Here is a 19,438-nt window from a genome sequence, read left to right on the forward strand (position 1 = left end):
TTATTCTACCTAGAATTCTTAGCTTCCTTCGGAGCTTAACCCAGGTATCACTTCCACCTTTTCTATTTTCCTTAGTTGTTACTGTTCTTCCAATAGTATGCTTGGTAAATGTCTAACGAACACTTCTTTGGAAGGTTGGGGGTGGGAACCAATCCTGCATGCATGACACAAGTTCAATACGCATTTTTAACATTTTCTCTATCATTTAAGTCTATGAAGTAAAACAAAATAGTAACCCAGTTTCCACAGTATAACTGCTCACATTGAAAATTTAACAATTGGCCCCCAGAGTCCATTAGAGTTACTTTCACCACACTTTGGCTTCTCCCACCTCAAATTGTATTACACTTATCTTCATTGATCATTGAACATTAAGTGCCTATTATGTAGCAGACACTGTGCTGGAGATGCAAAAAGAGAAAAATAATTCATATCCTCATGAATTATATCCTCAAGGAGTTTAACATCTATTGGGGGAGACAATATTCAAGTACACACACACACACACACACACACACAATTAGCTATATACAAAATAAATAAGAAATAATAGAGGAAAGGCACTAGAATTAAAATTAGGAAAAGTTTCTAGCAGAAGAAGGAATTTTAGTTGAGACCTAAAGAAAGCCAGGGAAGTTGGCAGACAGAATGTCCATTTCAGGACAGTCAAAGAAAATGCCCAGAGCTAAGAGATGGAATGTTTTGCTGTGTCACTGGATCACAGAGTCCATGTTGGAGAATACAGTATAAGAAGGTTGAAAAGGTAGGAGGTGGTTATGAAAGAGTCAATGCCAAACAGAGCATTTGTATCTTATCCTGAAGGCTAGACAATGGAATTTATTGAGTTGGGGAGTGACACAATCAGATCTGTTCTTTAGGAAAAAATCACTTTAGTGGCTGAAAGGAGGGGGATGAAATGGAGTAGAAAGACTTGAAACCAACCTGCAGATACCATAATGATCCAGGTGAGGTAATAAAGGCATGCACTAGAAGTGGTGGCAATGTCAGAGGAGAGATGGAGGCATAAGATATTTATGATGATGATTATAAGATGGTGCAAAACTGAAACTGAAAGGTCTCAATAACAGATTAGATGTGAAAGGTAAGATAGTGAAAAATCAAGAATAACTTCTAGATTTTAAGACAGATTGGGAAGATGGTGTTGTCCTCTAAATTAACAGGAAAGGTATAATGGGGAAGTGTAAGATAATGAATTCAGTTTAAGATGGCTCAATGGCAGTTGGAGATGAAAGATTGAAAATCAACAAAGAGATTATTTGGCTCCATGTTGTAAATTCCTGGAGGTCAGGAACTATTTTTACTTTGGCTTCTCTATTCCCAAATCACTTCTAATGCCTTTAATTGAGATCAGAACTAATTTAAGCAAATAATAATAATTTATTTGTACAATCCTTTAAAGCCGTGATTATTAACTTCTCTTGCATGTTGTGGCATACATTTGACAGTCAGTAAAAACCCTATGTAAATAATTCTTAGTATAATGTACTTAAATAAAAAAAAATACATGAGATTATGAAGACAATGAAAATCTAGTTATTTAAATATTTTCAAAGAAATTTATAAATCCTAGATGGAGAACCCCTACTTTAAGCCTTTTTAGTATTCTTCAGTGTGCCCAAATAAGATAGATAGGACATATATTGCAATTTTATAATCAATCACTTGCATTTACTACCAGAGACCAAACTAAGCAATGGAGATTCTAAGAGAAAAAAGACATCCCTGTCCTCAAGGAGCTTAAAGCCTAAAGATTAAAAGGTTTTATATATGAGAGTACTGAGATAGTCTTGTCCAAGACCTCAGAGATGACAAGAAGTACTAAATTAGTTATTCTAATTAAATCCACACACCATTCTATCAGATTCTTTTATTTTTCATGGTTTCATACTGAAGTCATAAACACAATGACTTATTTGCCTTTTGGCTTTAATACACAATCTGGCAAGGACTTGTTTACTTTTTATAATGCTTTAGAAGTACTGAGGCTAGATGGTGTTTATTTACCTGCAAGTCTAGTTGTGAAATATTTTGAACTTGGGGAATAGCCCATCTAGCTATCAGGAACAACACAAATTGACATTAGGTATGTTGTATTCTTTTTTTTTTTTTTTTTTTTTTTTAACATTTCTGGACTCCAGATTAAACTGGAGTCTAATTTAATCTGGCTCAGGCTCCAGTAGAAGTTTGGCAGCTGCAATTTGACAGTTCTGGTCTATATTCAAGGAGGATTTTTTTTTTTTTTTTTTTTTTTTTTAGGGAATAGAGTCCTCAGTGCATGTCATATGAAAATCTTGCTATTTTCACCCTCAAATCCTCAGTTAACTTTTGCTAACAAGTTACAGGAAGATAAAAGACTTGTAGGAAGACTTTCAAACAGAGTTCCGCCACCCCCCAAAAAAGTCTATTCTGTAACAGTAAGAAGCTGGGGTACATTTGCAAGAACAGATAGAATAGTGACAGGCACACACTGTTACTCACATTGATGCAATGATTAACAATAATTGGCATGTTGTTAATAATAGCTATATATACTTCTTAACAGCTGAATTTTTCTATTTGAGAACTTGGTTTTTTCAAGTTTGGTACATCTGAAATGAGCAAGACTTTTTCCTTACAAGACAAGTCCATTACTAGAAAGTTATTCTAACCTATTTGAAACAACAGCTTTAACAAAATTGCAGGCTATAAAATAAACCCACAAATTATCAGCATTTCTACATATTACTGACAAAACCCAGAAGAATAGAAAGAGAAATTCCATTTAAAATAACTGTTGACAAAATAAAAATTTTGGGTGTCTACCTGCCAAGACAAACCCAAGAAGTACATGAGTACAATTACAAAACACTTCTTACACAAATAGTAAAATCTAAACACCTGGAAAAATAAATTGCTCATTAGTAGGCTGTTAATATAATAAAAATGACAATTCTATCTAAATTGGTCTACTTATTCAGTATCATACCAAACTGCCAAAAAATTTTATTGACCAAATAAGAGCTACAGAACATTGTGAAATGCAAAATAGACAACTTTGATCATATTATATTAAAACAGTTTTGAATAAACATCCACAAATATACCAACACAGATTAAAAAGGAAGTAAAGGGGAAAAAAGTTTATAGCCAGTGTTTCTGATATATAAAGAACTACATCAAATTTGTAAGAATACAAGTCATTTCCCAAATGATAAATGGTCAAAGGATATGAACAATTTTCAAATTATAAAATTAAAGCCACTGATAATCATGTGATGAAAAATTTCTCTAAATCACTACTGATTAAAGAAATGAAAATTAAAACAACTCTGAGCTACCATCTCACACCTCTCAGACTGGCTAAGATAACAGAAAAATAAATGACAAATGTTGGAAGTGATGTGGTGTAGTGTGCTTTCTGGAGCCCCCAAATTGGGGTGCCAAAATATACCATTTAGACTAGCTCTCTGGAGGATCTTGGGACCAGCCTTGGTCTTAGTGGAGGAGTGAAGAAGGCGGGAAACTCACAAGGATGGTCAAAGATGGAGTCTCTTTATTTCCAGTTTTCTCAGCCCTTAAATACCTCACTATGATTATAGCATTACAGCACATTAAACAAGTGCCAATTAGAGAACCATTATACCATCACATCACACTGAGCAAGTGTTAACCATAAGCATTCTGCTATTGATATATAAATACATCTTTACTGTTAAGTATCCCTTGCTTCAAGTAGAACACAGGTGGTCATGCCCTCCTTGACTTCTCAAGAAGGGTGAGACTCAAAGGGAAGTGGGGAACCAAACCAGAAGGATCTTATACCTTACCCAGAGTTCCCCCACTATCTGCTGCCCTCTACATCATGGGAAAACTGGGACACTTAATACATTCTTGTTGGAGTTGTAAAATGATCCAACTAGTCTGGAGAGCAATTTGGAACTTTGCCCAGAGGGCTATAAAACTGTGCGTATCTTTTGCTCTAGTAGTACCACTATAGGGTCTGTATCCCAAGAAAATCATAAAGGAGAGAAAAAGACCCACATGTGCAAGAATGTTTGTAGCAGTTCTTTTTGTTGTAGCAAAGAATTGGAAAATAAATAGATGCCCATCAATTGGGGAATGGCTGAATAAGTTGTGGTGTATTAAGGCAATGGATTATTGTATTACAAAAAATGATGAACAACCTGATTTTAGATAGGCCTGGAAAGATTTACATGAACTGATGCTGAACAAAACAAGCAGAACCAGGATTAAATGTTTACATAGTACATTGTACCAGGAGCAGAATATTGTACATAATAACAGCAAGATTGTACAATGATCAATTAAGAAAAACTTTGTTCTTCTCAGTGGTTCAGTGATCCAAGGCAAATCCAATAAACTTTGGATAGGAAACACTCTTTACATCCAGAAAGAGAACTATGGAGATTGAACATAGCATGTGTTAGTTTACATTCACTTTTTTCTGTTATTTTTTCCTCTTTCATGGTTTTTCCCTTTTGTTCTAATTTCTCCCAACATGATTTATAAAAAAATATGTATTAAAAATTAATATACATATATAACCAGAAAAATAAAATTAATGAAATTATTTTTAAAAAGTTATTCTAAAGAAGAAGCTTTTTAAAGTTTTCTTTTTTTGAGGGGGATGGTGGTGATAGTCTTTTCTGTTATACACTCTACTCTAAGGTTCTCCCTTATAATAAAGCATAGTTAGCAAAACTAGATTACAATTAATACTAGTAGATATTAACATTCTTTAACTGCAGTTCTTCCTTTCCAACAAGAGGAAGAGATGGTTCATCCTGTCTTCTATGGAATGGATATTGCTTACTATAATTGCTTGTAATTTTGATTGTGTTTTAGGGTTTTTTTGGGGGGAGGGTTTGTTCTTGTTAGTGTACATTCTCCTAGTTATGCTTTTTCTGTTTTTTTTTTTTGTCAGACTGTAGGAATTTTCTCATCCAAATGAGCACGTGAATATCCATCAGGTTGAATCTTTATGCTAAGTGCTCTGAAGCTAGGAGAAAAAGGAATATCAATGATTATTGATCCTTGACTTCAAAGGGCTTTAGTATAGCTAAAGGGGTAAGAAAGACAAATAACTATTCTAAAAGATAGCATGTTTATAAACACTAAGTAATATAGATTTCAGGACTTCTTAAACTTTTTCTAGAGAAATTTTTACATGCCCCTGAGTATACACATATATGAAAAAGTATTACATATCAGACATTACTGATAATAAACCATTTTGAGACCCCATATGAGTTCATAAACCAGTTTTAGAAGCTGGGAATAAAGTACTATAGGTGTTGCTTCAAATTGCTACATATAGCTCATGATGACCATGTCTTTTCTCCTGTCTTAAAATGTGGCAGAATTGTAGAAATTATTTTGAATCTAGCCTCTCTTCCACCCATATCTCTGTATCTGTGCTTTGTCTAATAAAACAAATGCTCTTTAGAGTCTCTGAGACCAGAGTCAGTTAAAGCAAAGTATAATATGCATTGTTGTTTTTCAAATGCGAACTTGTGCACTGATGTGTAAAGTCAATGTTCTTGTTACAGATTGAATAAATGTTTATTTTAAAGATAAAAAACTTATTACTGTAGCAACAATGAAGCTCCATTTTTATAGCAATTTGCTTGGGCAGGCTGTTAAATTCTCTCTTGAATATACAGTACTTTTTACTTACACATAAAGTGGGGGAAAGAACAAATCTGGAAATCCAAGTTGTAGTATTAATTTGTCCTCAGGTTCTTTATCTCAGAAATAATATCAGACTACAGCAAGTTGTATGTCATGAACCCCTTGGCCGTCTGATGAAGATTATAACTCGGAATGTTTTTAAAGACATAAAATAAACTACTTAGGAGTACAAAAGCAACCGATTATTTTGAGATATAGTTAACAATGTTTTAACATTGGACCTTTGAACAATGGACCTTTGGTTAAGAAATCCTAGACATTATTTATTCCCAATTCTGGCATAGGAGACAGATCTCATTTTAAGGATATAATAAGGATATAATAAGAATAAACAGTTTTAAATTGTGACCACTTTGCACATCTTGGGGATCCCATGAAGTGCTAACACATTAATTTTGGAATGAATTAGATTGCTTTCATTATTTCAACAGCTATAAAATCATGTTCCAAGCTGAAGATTGCTATGAATTTAGCTGAAGGACGTTATCTTCTTTTAGGCTTGACACTTAATAAAATTATTAGTGGAATATTAGTTTTTCAAGCTTTTTCAGGCTGCAAACATTTTGCTGTAAGGTACTGTAAATGATGCTTAAAAATAAATTTTTAAAAAGGGCAACTCAGTTTCTGAAGCAGTTGTGTGAAGCAGGGTTGCCCTCACCTGTTAAGATATTCTTTAAAAAGAACAATTAATTTCAGGTGAATGGTCACAGATTAAGGTAATGGTCATTAAATATAGTCTCTTGAAAAATTGATTGTGCTTCTTAACTACTGATGCTTTTATATATACCTTTTAGGTTTTCTCTCACTCACAAATAACTAACCTATTATAGCTAGGACAGATAGGAAAGTCTGCAGCAGAAATTCTTAACCAGGAAGATCATGAATAGATTTTTAAAAGTCTATAAACTTAGATGAAAAAAAAAAAAAACCAAAACTCTTTATTTTTACTAATCTCTAACTGAAAGTTAGCATTTCTTTATTTAAAAAAATCTAAGAAGGATTCCATGAAATCCAGACTCCAAAGAAGTTCAGACACAAAAACGGATAAAAATCCTAGAAGATGGCATCTTCCCAGCCACAGTTTAGGCTTGTTGTCCCTTTAAAGGGACAGAATATGCCATTTAATACTTTATATTTCAGCAAAATCTAATATTCCTATACCAGATGAATTGTCAGGGAAATCACCAGATAAATTGAGAGAAGCCAACCAATTTAAAGAGTTAGAGTGTATCCAGAAAATATGATACCTTTGGCTGCACATCTTAGTTTTAGAATTTGTTCTATTTGTCTGGGAATACATGCCTCCTGTTTCTGTGTATTCCATTAGATCTAGCTAGAATTAGAGTAAAGTTGGAATCCAAATGTTAAAATGTCTTGCCTGCATCAGATTTTTTACAAATTCAGCTACTAACACTGACCTCCAATGGATCACTACAGGCATTTTATCAAACAGGTATTTTATAGCTAAAAGTTGCTCATCCAGTAATACCTTTACAGAAAGAATTACACAGAAAACTCCCAGGGTATTTAACTAAGTGAGAAGCAACTTGATGGCATAGTACATAGAACACAAGACCCAGAGTCAGGAAGATCAAAGTTCATCTCCAACTTCAGACATTCACTAACTGTACTGTACATGTCAATTAGCCTCTCTCATCTCAGTTGCCTTACATGTAAAATGAGCATAATAATAATAATACCTACTTCCCAACATTGTTGTGAGGATAAAATAGGAATTTGTTTTGTCCTTTACAAGTCTTAAAATGCTATAAGGATGCATGTGATGATAACAATGACCAAGCAATGCTTTTCCATCAGGCTCATTTTAACTCACAAGTTAAAGCACCAAGTGCTTAAAGGGAGTCACAAATATAAACCAAGCTTACTTTAAACATAGCTGCTTTGCCTACTTTTTTTAAAATAATAAATTAGATCAGAAAAAAAGAAATAAAGAAAAGAAGGCATGATAAGAAAAATCATACCAAAGGCCTCTAAACCCCTTGGTGATAGCTAAAAAATCCATAGGCATGAGAAACCTTAAGTCAATGGGTGCTTGATTAGGAGTTTTCCACTCCATATTCTTACCTAACAAAGAGAGGGTAGATTTTTATTTTATCTATCTACATACATATCCACACACATATCCACATATATATATGTATATATATATATATATACATATATATATATATATACACACACACACACATATATGTTGATACACACACACACACACACACACACACCCTAAAGCAGATTTTTCTCTTAAAAGAGTTTCAATGCTGACAGTGAATTTCAAACAAACTGAAAACCATCATTTGTGGTAGTTGTTACCACATTGTTACCACCACCACATGCATTTATATAGCACTTTGAGAGTTGTAAACCACTTCACAGATTCACATTTTTATCCTCACAACAATCCTGGTAGTTGGTGCTATTATTATCCTCCTTATATGTAAGGCAACTGAGGCTGAGAGGTGCTAATTGACCTGTCAGTATAGCTAAGTGCAGTAAAAGTAAGTGAAGGAGGGACTACTTCACACTAACCAAACCCCAGACACTGCCATTTACTTCTTTTGATTGTGAAAATCAAATATATATCTGTAAAATAGCCTGTGGATATATCACATATATATACACTGAAGATTTCCTAAGTGTTTGAATCAGACAGCTGTCCTGTCCTCTGTCCCCCCCATTCTATGGCTTTCCAGTGAGGTGAAGCACTATTAGACAATGGGACTGCTTCTGGTGACACATCCCATATTAACAGCTCACTGCCTTCAAGGAGAACCATGTTGACACAGGCAAACATTGCATGGCTCTTTTTGTCCAACCCCATCCCCCAGCTAAATCTTGCAAGTGCTGCTTGAAAAATTAAGCCCATGGTCTGAATGTAGAGAGGAAAAAATAAAATAGCAGATCACTGAAGTCTAAATCAGTGAAAGGTAAATCATATGCTTTATTTAAAATAAAAATGTCCCAGGTCTCTGATATAAAAATATTAATTTAGTAGGGGGCATCCATGGTGATATGTAGAACAGTTAGCAAAAAGTGTCTCCCTATCTTGCTATTTTAAAATCAAATATGTATCCTTATCCTAAAGTTCTATTCTGGCCAGCTCCTTATCTAACCACTTGAATTGGTGTGAGAAAAATTATAAAAAACTTTTTTTTAAAAAAAAAGTTTGTTTACTCTTATCAGATGCCGAAATTTATTATAACAAAGTTCTGAGATTTGTAGGATTCTAAAAAGAATGCTTATGTTTTTATGCATTTATATATATCGCTCACAACATATGTAACTCTTGCATATATTTGGTATATTATATCACAGATTATATAAATGACATAATTGCCTATAGTAAAAATACATTATTACATATAATAAAAATGTGGTTCTAACATCCTAGAAGCAGTGGGTTTAAGTTTAAGTATAAAGAATAAACTCCTTTTTTAAAAGAACAGGCAAACCTAATGGAACATCATAGCTAAGTATCAACTTTTCATATCTCCTCATTGCTGGAACCTTCTAAGTTCTCTACTGGAAACACTCAGTTTGTTTTGGCACTTCCAAGACAACCAAGGGCATTTATTTTAAGCCTTGTTCATTCCCACTGCTTGCTTTCACTCCAATCTTTCTACACAGGATGAAATGTAGATTAGGATTTCTAGTGTCTGAGTAAGCATGTCAAAGCAGCAAAATAATTTTAAATAAGGGGTAGGGAGAAAAAAATTTGAAGGAAAGGGTGAGTTAAGGGACAGATGCCAAGACTGTTTAAAAACTACTTTATATTCTAGTTCTAAGTCAGGTGTTCTAGAGAGAAAGATTGTTTAACTAATATGAAAATGACCTTTGGGCAGAGGTAAGGCATAGCAAATCTTGTCAAGAAGTTGATTCTTCATTCAGGTACTTTAGATTAAAGTATACTCTCTCCTCCTCCTTAGAAAGCTCCTAGTTTGTTCCCATGTGTCACTATTTATCAAAATAAATGCTGGATATCTTTTTGAGGGGCAGGTAGAAGTTGGTGGCCCTTCAGTGCTGCCAATTAGAGCAGGTTTTTCCTCTCAGAGCTTGCTGACCTGTTGAATTTATAGGTTATAGTAAGGCTAAGCGGAGGAGGGATCACCTCACCTCAATTCCTAGGCAATTTCCTTTTTGCTTGTGAAGAGATCATTTGGATATATTATTAAATTCAGAAGTCACTAGTTAAAAAGTCAACATTAAAAAAGTGATATTTGCTAACCAAAAATGGCAAGTTTTAGCTTTTCTCTCAAATAAAATAAAAGATACTAAACCTACTTAAAAGAAACTGCCTACTGTAGTGTGCTTTCTAGAGCCCCCAAGTTGGACTGACAAAGTGTACTATGCTTTCTACAGCTCCCACGATGGGGTGCCAAAATATACAGTCCAGACTAGCTCTCTGGAGGATCTCCGGACCAGCCCAACTCCTTGGTTTAGTGGAGGAGTGAAAAAGGCAGGAGACCCACTAGGCTAGTCAAAGATGGAGTCCATTTATTTCAAGTCCTCTCAGTCCCTAAATACCTTAGTATAATTACATCACCACAGCACACTACACAAATGCTAACTATAGCAGCATTACATAACCATAGCACACTGCACAAGTGTTAACTGAAAGCACCCTGCTATTGAAATGTAAATGCCTCTTTACTGTAAGTATCCCTTGCTTTAAGTAGAACACAGGTGGTCATGCCCTCCTTGACTTCTCAGGAAGAGTGAGACACACCAAAGGGAGGTGGGGAGCCAAATCAGACATTGTCAGCAGGTTCCCTCTGCGATGAAGGGTCTTTATATCTTACTCAGTTTCCCCACTATCTTCGGCCCTCAAATAGAACTATTCTTATCTATATTTTCCATAGGCAGAAAGATACTGGAGCCAATTCTCACAGATTAAGTTTTCCATGTAAGCAAGCATTTACACCTGGGAAATCAGCAAATGTTACAAATTGAGACTCGATTCTTTTTTTTTTTTTTTCCTAAACTTCAGTGATGGAATTAATGTAGATTAAACTTAAAATTATGTCCTGCTTGTTTCTTCTCCTTTCCCAAATGATTGATAAATATTTACCAGCAAACTCCTCCAACATCTTGAGTCTAGTAGATTCTCTTTTTAGCACTACTTTGAGCCACATTATTATGCTAATGATGTCTTGATGGGTGAATTTTGAATAAGGAGAGTTATTACTGCTTTAGGGACACCAACAGGATTAGTGAGCCTTTTTGGTCCTGGATCACAAGAGAGATCAAAGCCCTATAATTATGGCTAGAAGATAAAGGTCAATCACATCTTTGTGTTAAAAGCAAAATATTTGTTTCCAAATATTAATAAGTTTAGATGTTTCTCTTAGATACTTTTTCTATTAAACTATGGCTGTCCAAGTGATATAAACTCTGAGTTTTCTATGTATATCATATTTTATATATATATATATATATATATATTGCTATGTATATTTGGACACCCATCTATGATAAACTAGTATGGATAATTTAAAAATAAATTCTAATTCAGATGAGTTACAAGGGAAGGCTACTCTAAGCTGTTTCAGGATCATTAGGATAGAATATTTGGAAATTGTTGTAAGGACTATGACATAGGGGTAATGTGTCACTTTAGTTAGGAACACCTGAGTTTGAGTCATGTCTGATATGCTGGCTATGTGATCCCAGGAAAATTACTTATTCTCTCACTGACCCCAGAAAACACTAATACTGTTGCACAACAGTTATTGATCTTCATTGCTAGAAGGAATTAGCTCTCCAAAGAAAATACAGAAAAACAAAACATACATTGTCAGGTCTTAAACTGGCACAAATCCATAAATAGCAAATTCCACATCAGCTTTATATCTATCTACCCTAACCCACCATACCTAGCACAAGCTTTGTATGTTAGATGCTTAATGGTCATTAAATGTAACTATCATTCTGGTAGAAAAACCATCTTGATGCTCTTCATTTTAGAATACTTTTGCTAATGTTAAGTAAAAAGATTCAGTAGTTTAAAGCAATTGTATGGATCTGGTGCTTCAGTACAAAAAGACAAGTTTCAAGTCCTATGACAATTCATTGGGGGGGGGGGAAGCAGGGGTAGTAATCATTAATCTCTAAGTTAAAACTAAAAATTAGTCAAAAGAGAACAATATTGAAACTATTGGCAGCCATATTAATCAATCTTGTTTTAGACTACTTAAAATATCTAGATAGTATAAGACTGAAAAATTGTTGTGGGGGAGGAAATGATAACTTGGTGGATTTAGAAAAATATGGAAAGAAACTTATGAAAGATTATCTTCAGAGAAACAGAAGAAACAAGCATAGTATGGCCTTCCATAAATATATATGGGTGTATATGTAAACATCTGTATGATTATAGATATCTATATGTGTGTATTTGTATATATTATATGTAAATATAAAATATTTCCTTATTAAGTTGTAATCTTGAGGAAGGGAGGGAGGAAAAGGGGGAAAAAGAATAAAATAATTGCATAGCAAAACAAAATAAAGGAAGGGAGCAAAGATGGAGAGATTGGAACAAAATGTTGTAGTATTTATTATATAGGCTCTCTCTCTTTAAATGAAAATTTATTTCATATTTTGATTCCTCATGTTCTGTTATGCACATGGCAAACTTTTTCTTTTTAAAAAATTGTATTTGTTTTAAAAAAAATTTAAAATAAAGTCTTACAAAAATAACTAGCTAATATCCATCATTTTATAGACTAGGCAAAATGTACAAAAGAGCATGAATCTAGGAGTCAGAAGAGTTGAGTATCAGTCCTAGTTACACAGATAATTGTGAAAACCTGGGAAAGTTATGTAACATCTGTGAGATGCTATGCTCACATTTTAGAAATAAGGATAATTGTACTTTTGACTTTAGGCATGAGGATCAAATGAAATCATGTGTGGAATACTTTGAAAGTCAATATACTATAAACTATAGCTGCAATTTTAAACAAGATTTACATATAATATACAGGAGAATGACAACTCCTATTATCCCATCTGAGGCTTTAAAATCTAACCTCAATCTACTTTTCAACCAAGTGTACTGCTACATTATTGTCAAGTCGGGGCTAGCTCCTCTGAAGGGCTCAGAATAAGCCCCATGTTGGACACCAAATTGTAGTGTCCTGTTGTCTCTAGAAATTGTGGATTGTTCTCTGGGAGGAGGTTTCTTTTCTGTAAACGCTTTTCTCTGGGAACAGGTTTCTTGGGAGGCTTCTGGAGCCTCCAGCCAGAGCAAAGGTAGATATGAGAATGAAATCTTGACTCTGAATCTCCTAGAGTATGAGAATCAGACTCTGCCTCCAAGAGTGTGGGAAGTCTTCTCCTTGACCTTCATCCATTAGTTGGTCAAAAGTGAATTGTGTGTTAACTCCTGTTTCCATATTGTGTCTGACTTGAATCATGCATAATTCATGAAACTCCAGGTTCTAAATATGTCCTAGCTATGGATTTCCAATCATTTGGGGTTAGGATTTCATAAGACAAGGCATCTAGTAACATTTTAACATAAGCTGATGTAGCCCCCTAAAGGGTACAACCTTTTTTCAAGTCCTTAATTTTATTTAAATCAAAAGGAGTATATCTTCTCTTTTTTTAACCTAAAATGTCAGTCTCTTCAATTACAGGATATGCATGTATGAAATCACTTACATCCTGCCCCTCTCTCTTAGCCTTAACCAATGCTTTTTCTAATTTTGTCATAGGCTGCTTCACAGGACTCTTCCTTTCTTAACTTCTTCCTCCACCACTAAAGGGTTAATTGAGGGAGGAGATGGGAAATGCTCCCCTTGCTCAGACTTGTACTTAACTCCATTGTTATCCGATTCATCCTTTTCACCTAGTTTAGTTGGATCCTCCCCCTCTGGCTCTTTCTTCTTTTTCTTTAATCTAACACATATAATTTCTTAAAGCCACTTGAATTAGATTGTACTATGAAGTGTATCTTTGGAAATTAAGTTTGGTTTGGAATTGAAGTATTCACCTAGTTGCTCTCCTACTAATTCCCATTCATCTAGATCCAATTCTTTTTCCAGAGAAAAACAAGGACATATGACCTGCACAGTTTTTAAAAGTTTAGTAATCTCCTCCAAAATTATAATCAATCCTTGGCTTTTCATAACCTTGATAATGCTCTCTAAACATTTTCTTTGAACAGAAACAAAATTTACCCCATTTCATTGAAATTCTACTTTAGCTTTTAACAAAGTTTCCTTGTTACTCACACTTATTTCTGGCTCAGAGAGACTTTTCCACTGAGATCTGGATTGGAGGCTTTTCCACTAGAATCAGGATTGTGTCTGTCCCTGTTCAGGCGCCAAAATGTCAAGTCGGGCTAGCTCCTCTGAAGGGCTCAGAATAAGTCCTTGCCCCACATTGGGCACCAAATTGTAGTGTCCTTTTGTCTCTCAATTATAATCCTTCTCTGGGAGGAAGTTTCCTTTCTGCAAATCCTTTTCTCTGTGAACAGGTTTCTTGGGAGGCTTCTGGAACCTGCAGTCTGCAGCCAGAGTGAAGGTAGAATCACCTAGAGTGTGGGAATCAGACTCTGCTTCAGAGTGTGGGAAGTCTTCTCCTTGACCCAATCCAGACTGACTCCAGACTCAATGTTGCCTCTTTTTATCCTCCCAGAGAATGGGCTTGTGGGAACTCCTACAACCAATGAACTTGCTCCTTTTAAAAAAGGTGTAAACTCCTTTTAAAGGTGTGAACAAAGGTGTGAACCCTGAGCTAGAGAATTGTTAAGTATCTACTTAGCACCTAATAAGAACCTAACATGTTATGTTCTCAAATGAAGTAGATTATCCACTCCAGTCTTGGCCATTTCCAATTCTGTGTCCTTATATACTGCTTGCTGCGTGACCCTGGGCAAGTCACTTACCTCCAATTGCCTTAGCAAAAAAAAAAAAAAAAAAGTTCAGACTGAAATCTATCCACAGATTTAACCCTTCCTTATTTAGGAATTATGAACCCTTACACTAGAGGGACATGCTTACTGTTCTTGCTTCTAAAGCACAGTTTGTCATTATCTGCTATTTTATTTCTAATGCATGATTAATAAAATAAGAACCAAAGGGGACCTTTAGAGGCCACCATGTCCAACTCCCTTATCTTACTGGAGGACCAGGAAATTAAAACTTGCCCAAGGATTTGCTAGGTTCTCCAATTCCAAAACCAGGGTTCTTCGAACTGCAACGACGTTTGATCCTTATATCATTAGTCCCACAGTAATAGGAGAAAGTAAATCTTTCCAGGGATGATTCAAAAAGCCAAAAGCATGAAGACAATATTTGTAACAAAAACAAACGAACAAACAAAAAAACAAAAACAAAACCAAAAACATGGATTCTTTCTTGTGGCTAATCTATAGCCACATCACAAATTAGATACCCTAGCTTTCAGCTCCTAAAAAGCACATCTTTAAAGTTGTCTGTGGTCTCTTCTTTAGCTTCAAAGAAGAGATGGGAATTAGGAAACTTTTTTGCTTTAGAAGTCCCCAGGCCTTAGAACTTTTGCATGGGTAAATAACTAAGACATTTTTATTTCTGATGTGAACTTAAGACAACTAGAAGTATGTACTTTGACATTTAAATTCATCTACCAACTGTCTGGAATACTGATGCCCAAGTGCCAGTCTGCAAAACTTTTATATATCAATTAAGGCCTTACTTCTTCAAAGAAAAAAACAAAATCTTACCCTTCTCTATCTTGATTCTCTCATCTGTCTCTTGTCCCAGATTATGTTTTCAAATTTATAGATTGCCCAGCTGTGGCTATAGGGTGAGATAAGCCTATGATTACTAAATTAGCCTTTTCAAATTTATAGAATGATTTATCCTGGGAAAGTGACCTAGCAACTTTTTGTCATTTAGGCTAGATCTATCAAATATTTATTTAAAAAAAAACTCACAACCTTTGATGATTTTTTCTTAAACATTAGTAATTTCTGGATACTCTCCTACTCCTCCATAGATTATCTGATCTTACCTTTTGTTTTGTCATTGGACTTAGATGACTGGAAGAAAGTGTGAGGCTGATGACTTTGTGGAACTGTGTCTCACTTAAATTCAATTCATATGCAAGTCAAGACATTCTGTGATCTCACTGGTCCTCTTAAAAAAAAAAGGAGTAACACCAAGACTTGGTTTTATAAAACCAGAGATCAAGTTTTTAGAGTATGTCATATTTTGTGCCCAAGATTCCAGCCTAAGGAAAGAAGGGATGTGTTTCCTCATCTTCGTCTTCTTTGAAGCCAAAATGGTTTATTATTGATCAAAATTCAGTTTCTGTAAGTCACACATTGAGAATAATTATACAGGCTTCCTTTCATTATAGTAGCAATGAAATAAATACTTAGATACTGGTGAGAGATATGGAACAATCTTTATAATTCATCACAACTGATTTCCTATAAAACATAATACCTAATATTTAATGATTTTACTTGCTGAAGGAGAGGGAAAAGGTGTCTAAAACTGGTCTACAATTTTTGCTGTAATTTTAAAAAATCAATTTTCTTTGTCTTTAAAATGTTTGGACTTAAAAAAAATATGTTTTTGATAAGTCTTCTCTGCCTGTTTTCTTCTACTCCCTCAAGATAACTATTTTAGTGCTTGTAAAACTGGTATCCAGATTAAGATTACAGGAAGAACGCATATCCCATATCATTGAGGCCACTATATTCCCAAAGTTATTCAGTTGCTTTTGACCAAATGAATTCCATAATTTGATAAATTTTTGTAAACCCTTGGAGTCTTAGAACTGTTCAGGTAAGAATGGGGCACAGTGATTAGATATCACTATTTCTTTGTCATCGCTAAGTGAAAACTATAGCATCCCTATATAGCAAATAAAGTTTTGTGTTTAAACCACTATGACACAGAAAATACTATTGAAAATACACAAAATTCATTCTGAGGATGCAGTCTAAATTTTAATATACTTATTATTGTGTCTAGAAATCCAATCTTTACTAAATAGTATCACAAGCTTGTTACTATTTGATAGTAGCAACTATGATGTTGGGATTCTTACCCTTTCCCTGATATTTTTGAGGTAAAGTTAAAGATATGTGCCCTTCCTAGAGAAGACAGCTTAAATTTCATAGAGCCCTACGTGGTTCAATTATTTAAGAATTCACACTTTACTTTCTTATAAACGTACACAATAGTTCTGTTTTAAGAAAGATTTAAACTAACAAGAAATTGATCTTCTTCAAATACAGAATTCTTTTAACCTGAGGTCATAGCACTTAGGCCTATAGCAGCCACCAGACAGTCAAAGGGGTCCAAGACACACATTTTAAGAACCCTTGCTCTAGCTGTATGTGATGGTTTACTAATAATAACTGATTTGTGTAGCATCTTAAAATTTGCCAGATGTTTTTAATACATCTCCTTATTTTATCTATGTAACAATCCTATTAGGTGGCAATAATAAACTAATCATTTGCCCTTCTCCCTCATTTAGAGTGTATTTTAGTGACTAGTTAAAAGAAAGCCAAATTCTGTAAAGGTTTAAGATGAGATGCAGAATGGGCAAGGCAGGGATAATAGTTTAAAAACAAAACAAAACTAGGCAGACAACTTTGGTTTCACATCTTCCCACCCCAAAAGAAAGTCCATCTCAAAGTCCAAAGTTCTGAAGATGGTAGAATCTTCACACAAGTTTTTTTTTTTTTTACAAAATTCCACGCAAAATTGTTCAACTTATTACTTCACAAAGTTACAAAATGGTTACTCTATCACATTTTTTTCTGTGTGATGCAATCTCAAAGGTAGAGGAAAGGGACCAGTCAGAATACAAGAACGATATCACTTAGAACACTTTAGTGACTAAATTGAGAGAGCAGTTTTGAAGAAGAAAGCTATATAATTCAGTTTTGTTTTGTTTTGTTTTTTTTCTTTTTGGTCTTTAGATTTGAAGATGTTTCCCCTTAAAACCCAACCCCTAATTCACAAGTGGCTGATGGCCGATAGTTTTGTCCTCCTGTCTCTGGGGAGATGCAGCCTAGGACCTCAGACTCGAGCCGGGGATTCGGACAACCTGCTCCATCGCCAGTAAACGGGTAATTTAGCACCTCAACAATTTTTTAAAACCCTTTTGCCAGAAGCTCCTGACGTGCTTTTAAGGAAGGAGATTTCCAGAGTTGAAGCAAGAGATAGCATCGGTCGACCAAGGTGTGAAGAATAGTCATAAAATCTCAGTGCCTAGGGTAGAACAACAAACGTATATCACCTTCCTCCTCCCCTCACTCCAAAAGAAACCCTGACTCATAATTTCGTATTATTTCCTTTTGCTCTTTTGTTTGGAGAGAGCGTTAATTAAAGTCACTAGATTTGGGACTCCCATCTCTGAAAACCTCCTGAGAAAGATGCAAAGAGACCAGAATTGAATTAAATCCTACATCTTCCACTTCCCCCTCCCCGGCAATACGAATAAAAGGCCCGAGAGCATTCTTGTCCGAAGCGAGGGGGAAGAGAAGAGAAAGGAGGCGAGGATGGAGCTAATGGAGGAGTCTTATCCAAAGCCTCCGCTTCCATCCACATCCTAGGGAGCGACTTGCTCCAGAACCAGACTATTCTAGCCTAGCTGAAAGCAAAATCCACTGTTGCCTCCTTTACAAGAGCAGAAAGAAATACTCCGAACGTGCGCCGGCTCACGGCAGCAGTAGTACTATCCACTAGGCTTGGTAAGACTTCAACACCCACTCCCTAACCCCCTGGTCCGCCGGTCCTCCTCCACCCTCAGACAGCTCCGGAGGAGCACCGAGAGGCATTGGCGCCCGGCTCAGGCTGGCCTTGCCCTTTACCTCCCTTCTTCCTCTTACTCCTTGGGGAGGAGAGAAAACCATTGTTGCAATCGTGCACAAGCTCACGTTCAAGGAGTCCCCGGAGGGGGTAAATGAAGGAAAATACGGTTTCTTTAGACCTTTAATTTGAGAATGGTAGGGATTTTTATTTTTATTTTGCGGGGGGAGCAAAGTGAGATTTTAAAGTCATCCCTTCTGTCGACCACCTTCTTTTCTCTCTTCCCACCCCCAAGATACTGACTGGCAGAGGGGACTCTGGGGCGCCGCCAGGGTGGGCAGGGAGAAGACAGAAGGAGAAGGGGTGGCGAGTAGAAATGAGGAAAGGGAAATCACACCTAGGCTTATTTCTCCAGGACCGGCAAACTCAGGGTGCCCCATTCTCACTTACCCTCCACAGTGCTGCGCTCTCCAGACAAACACCACATTGCGACTAGTAGCCAGAGTCCCCAGAGCGAGGACGTGCCCATGGTGCCGGGCTTCTACTGCTGCTCCTGGGCTGCTGCTGGTGGAGGTGGTACCGACACCGCTCCCTGGCACAAGTTAGCAGCCCTTGGGAAAGAGGGAAGGGGACAGGGCCTGAGGGGGTGGGGAAGGAAGGGTAAAGGGGGAGGGGAGGGAGAAGGTAAGGGAGTTAAGGGGGAGGGTGGGGGAGGGAAAAAAAGAGGACGTCCCCCTCCCCTACAACTTGCACAATATCCCCCCCTCCACTAATCAACCCACCTCCCCCTTGCTTTGCAAAAGCAAGCCTGCTAAACGAAAATAACGCAGGCGATGCAGAGGAGGGGAAGGAAAGGGTGAGGGGGTGGGGAAGGGAGACGAGGAGAGAGCAGGAGCCAGGAGCCAGGAGCCAAGCACAGCGGCGACTGTAGAGGGGGGTGGGGG

The 19,438-nt window shown here is 36.1% G+C and overlaps 1 protein-coding gene across 1 annotated transcript in view; it reads right to left on the minus strand.

Moving 5' to 3' along the window:
• VLDLR (very low density lipoprotein receptor) overlaps window positions 1-19,083 on the minus strand; it is a 45,971-nt gene extending 26,888 nt beyond the window's left edge. Inside the window, exon 1 of the mRNA XM_074280636.1 lies at window positions 18,945-19,083. Coding sequence (XP_074136737.1) covers window positions 18,945-19,023 — 79 coding nt within the window. The 5' untranslated portion in view covers window positions 19,024-19,083. The remainder of the gene's footprint in view (window positions 1-18,944) is intronic.
• Window positions 19,084-19,438: the final 355 nt, after the last annotated feature.

Source organism: Sminthopsis crassicaudata, chromosome 1, assembly GCF_048593235.1.
Source record: "Sminthopsis crassicaudata isolate SCR6 chromosome 1, ASM4859323v1, whole genome shotgun sequence".
Classification (NCBI taxonomy): domain Eukaryota; kingdom Metazoa; phylum Chordata; class Mammalia; order Dasyuromorphia; family Dasyuridae; genus Sminthopsis; species Sminthopsis crassicaudata.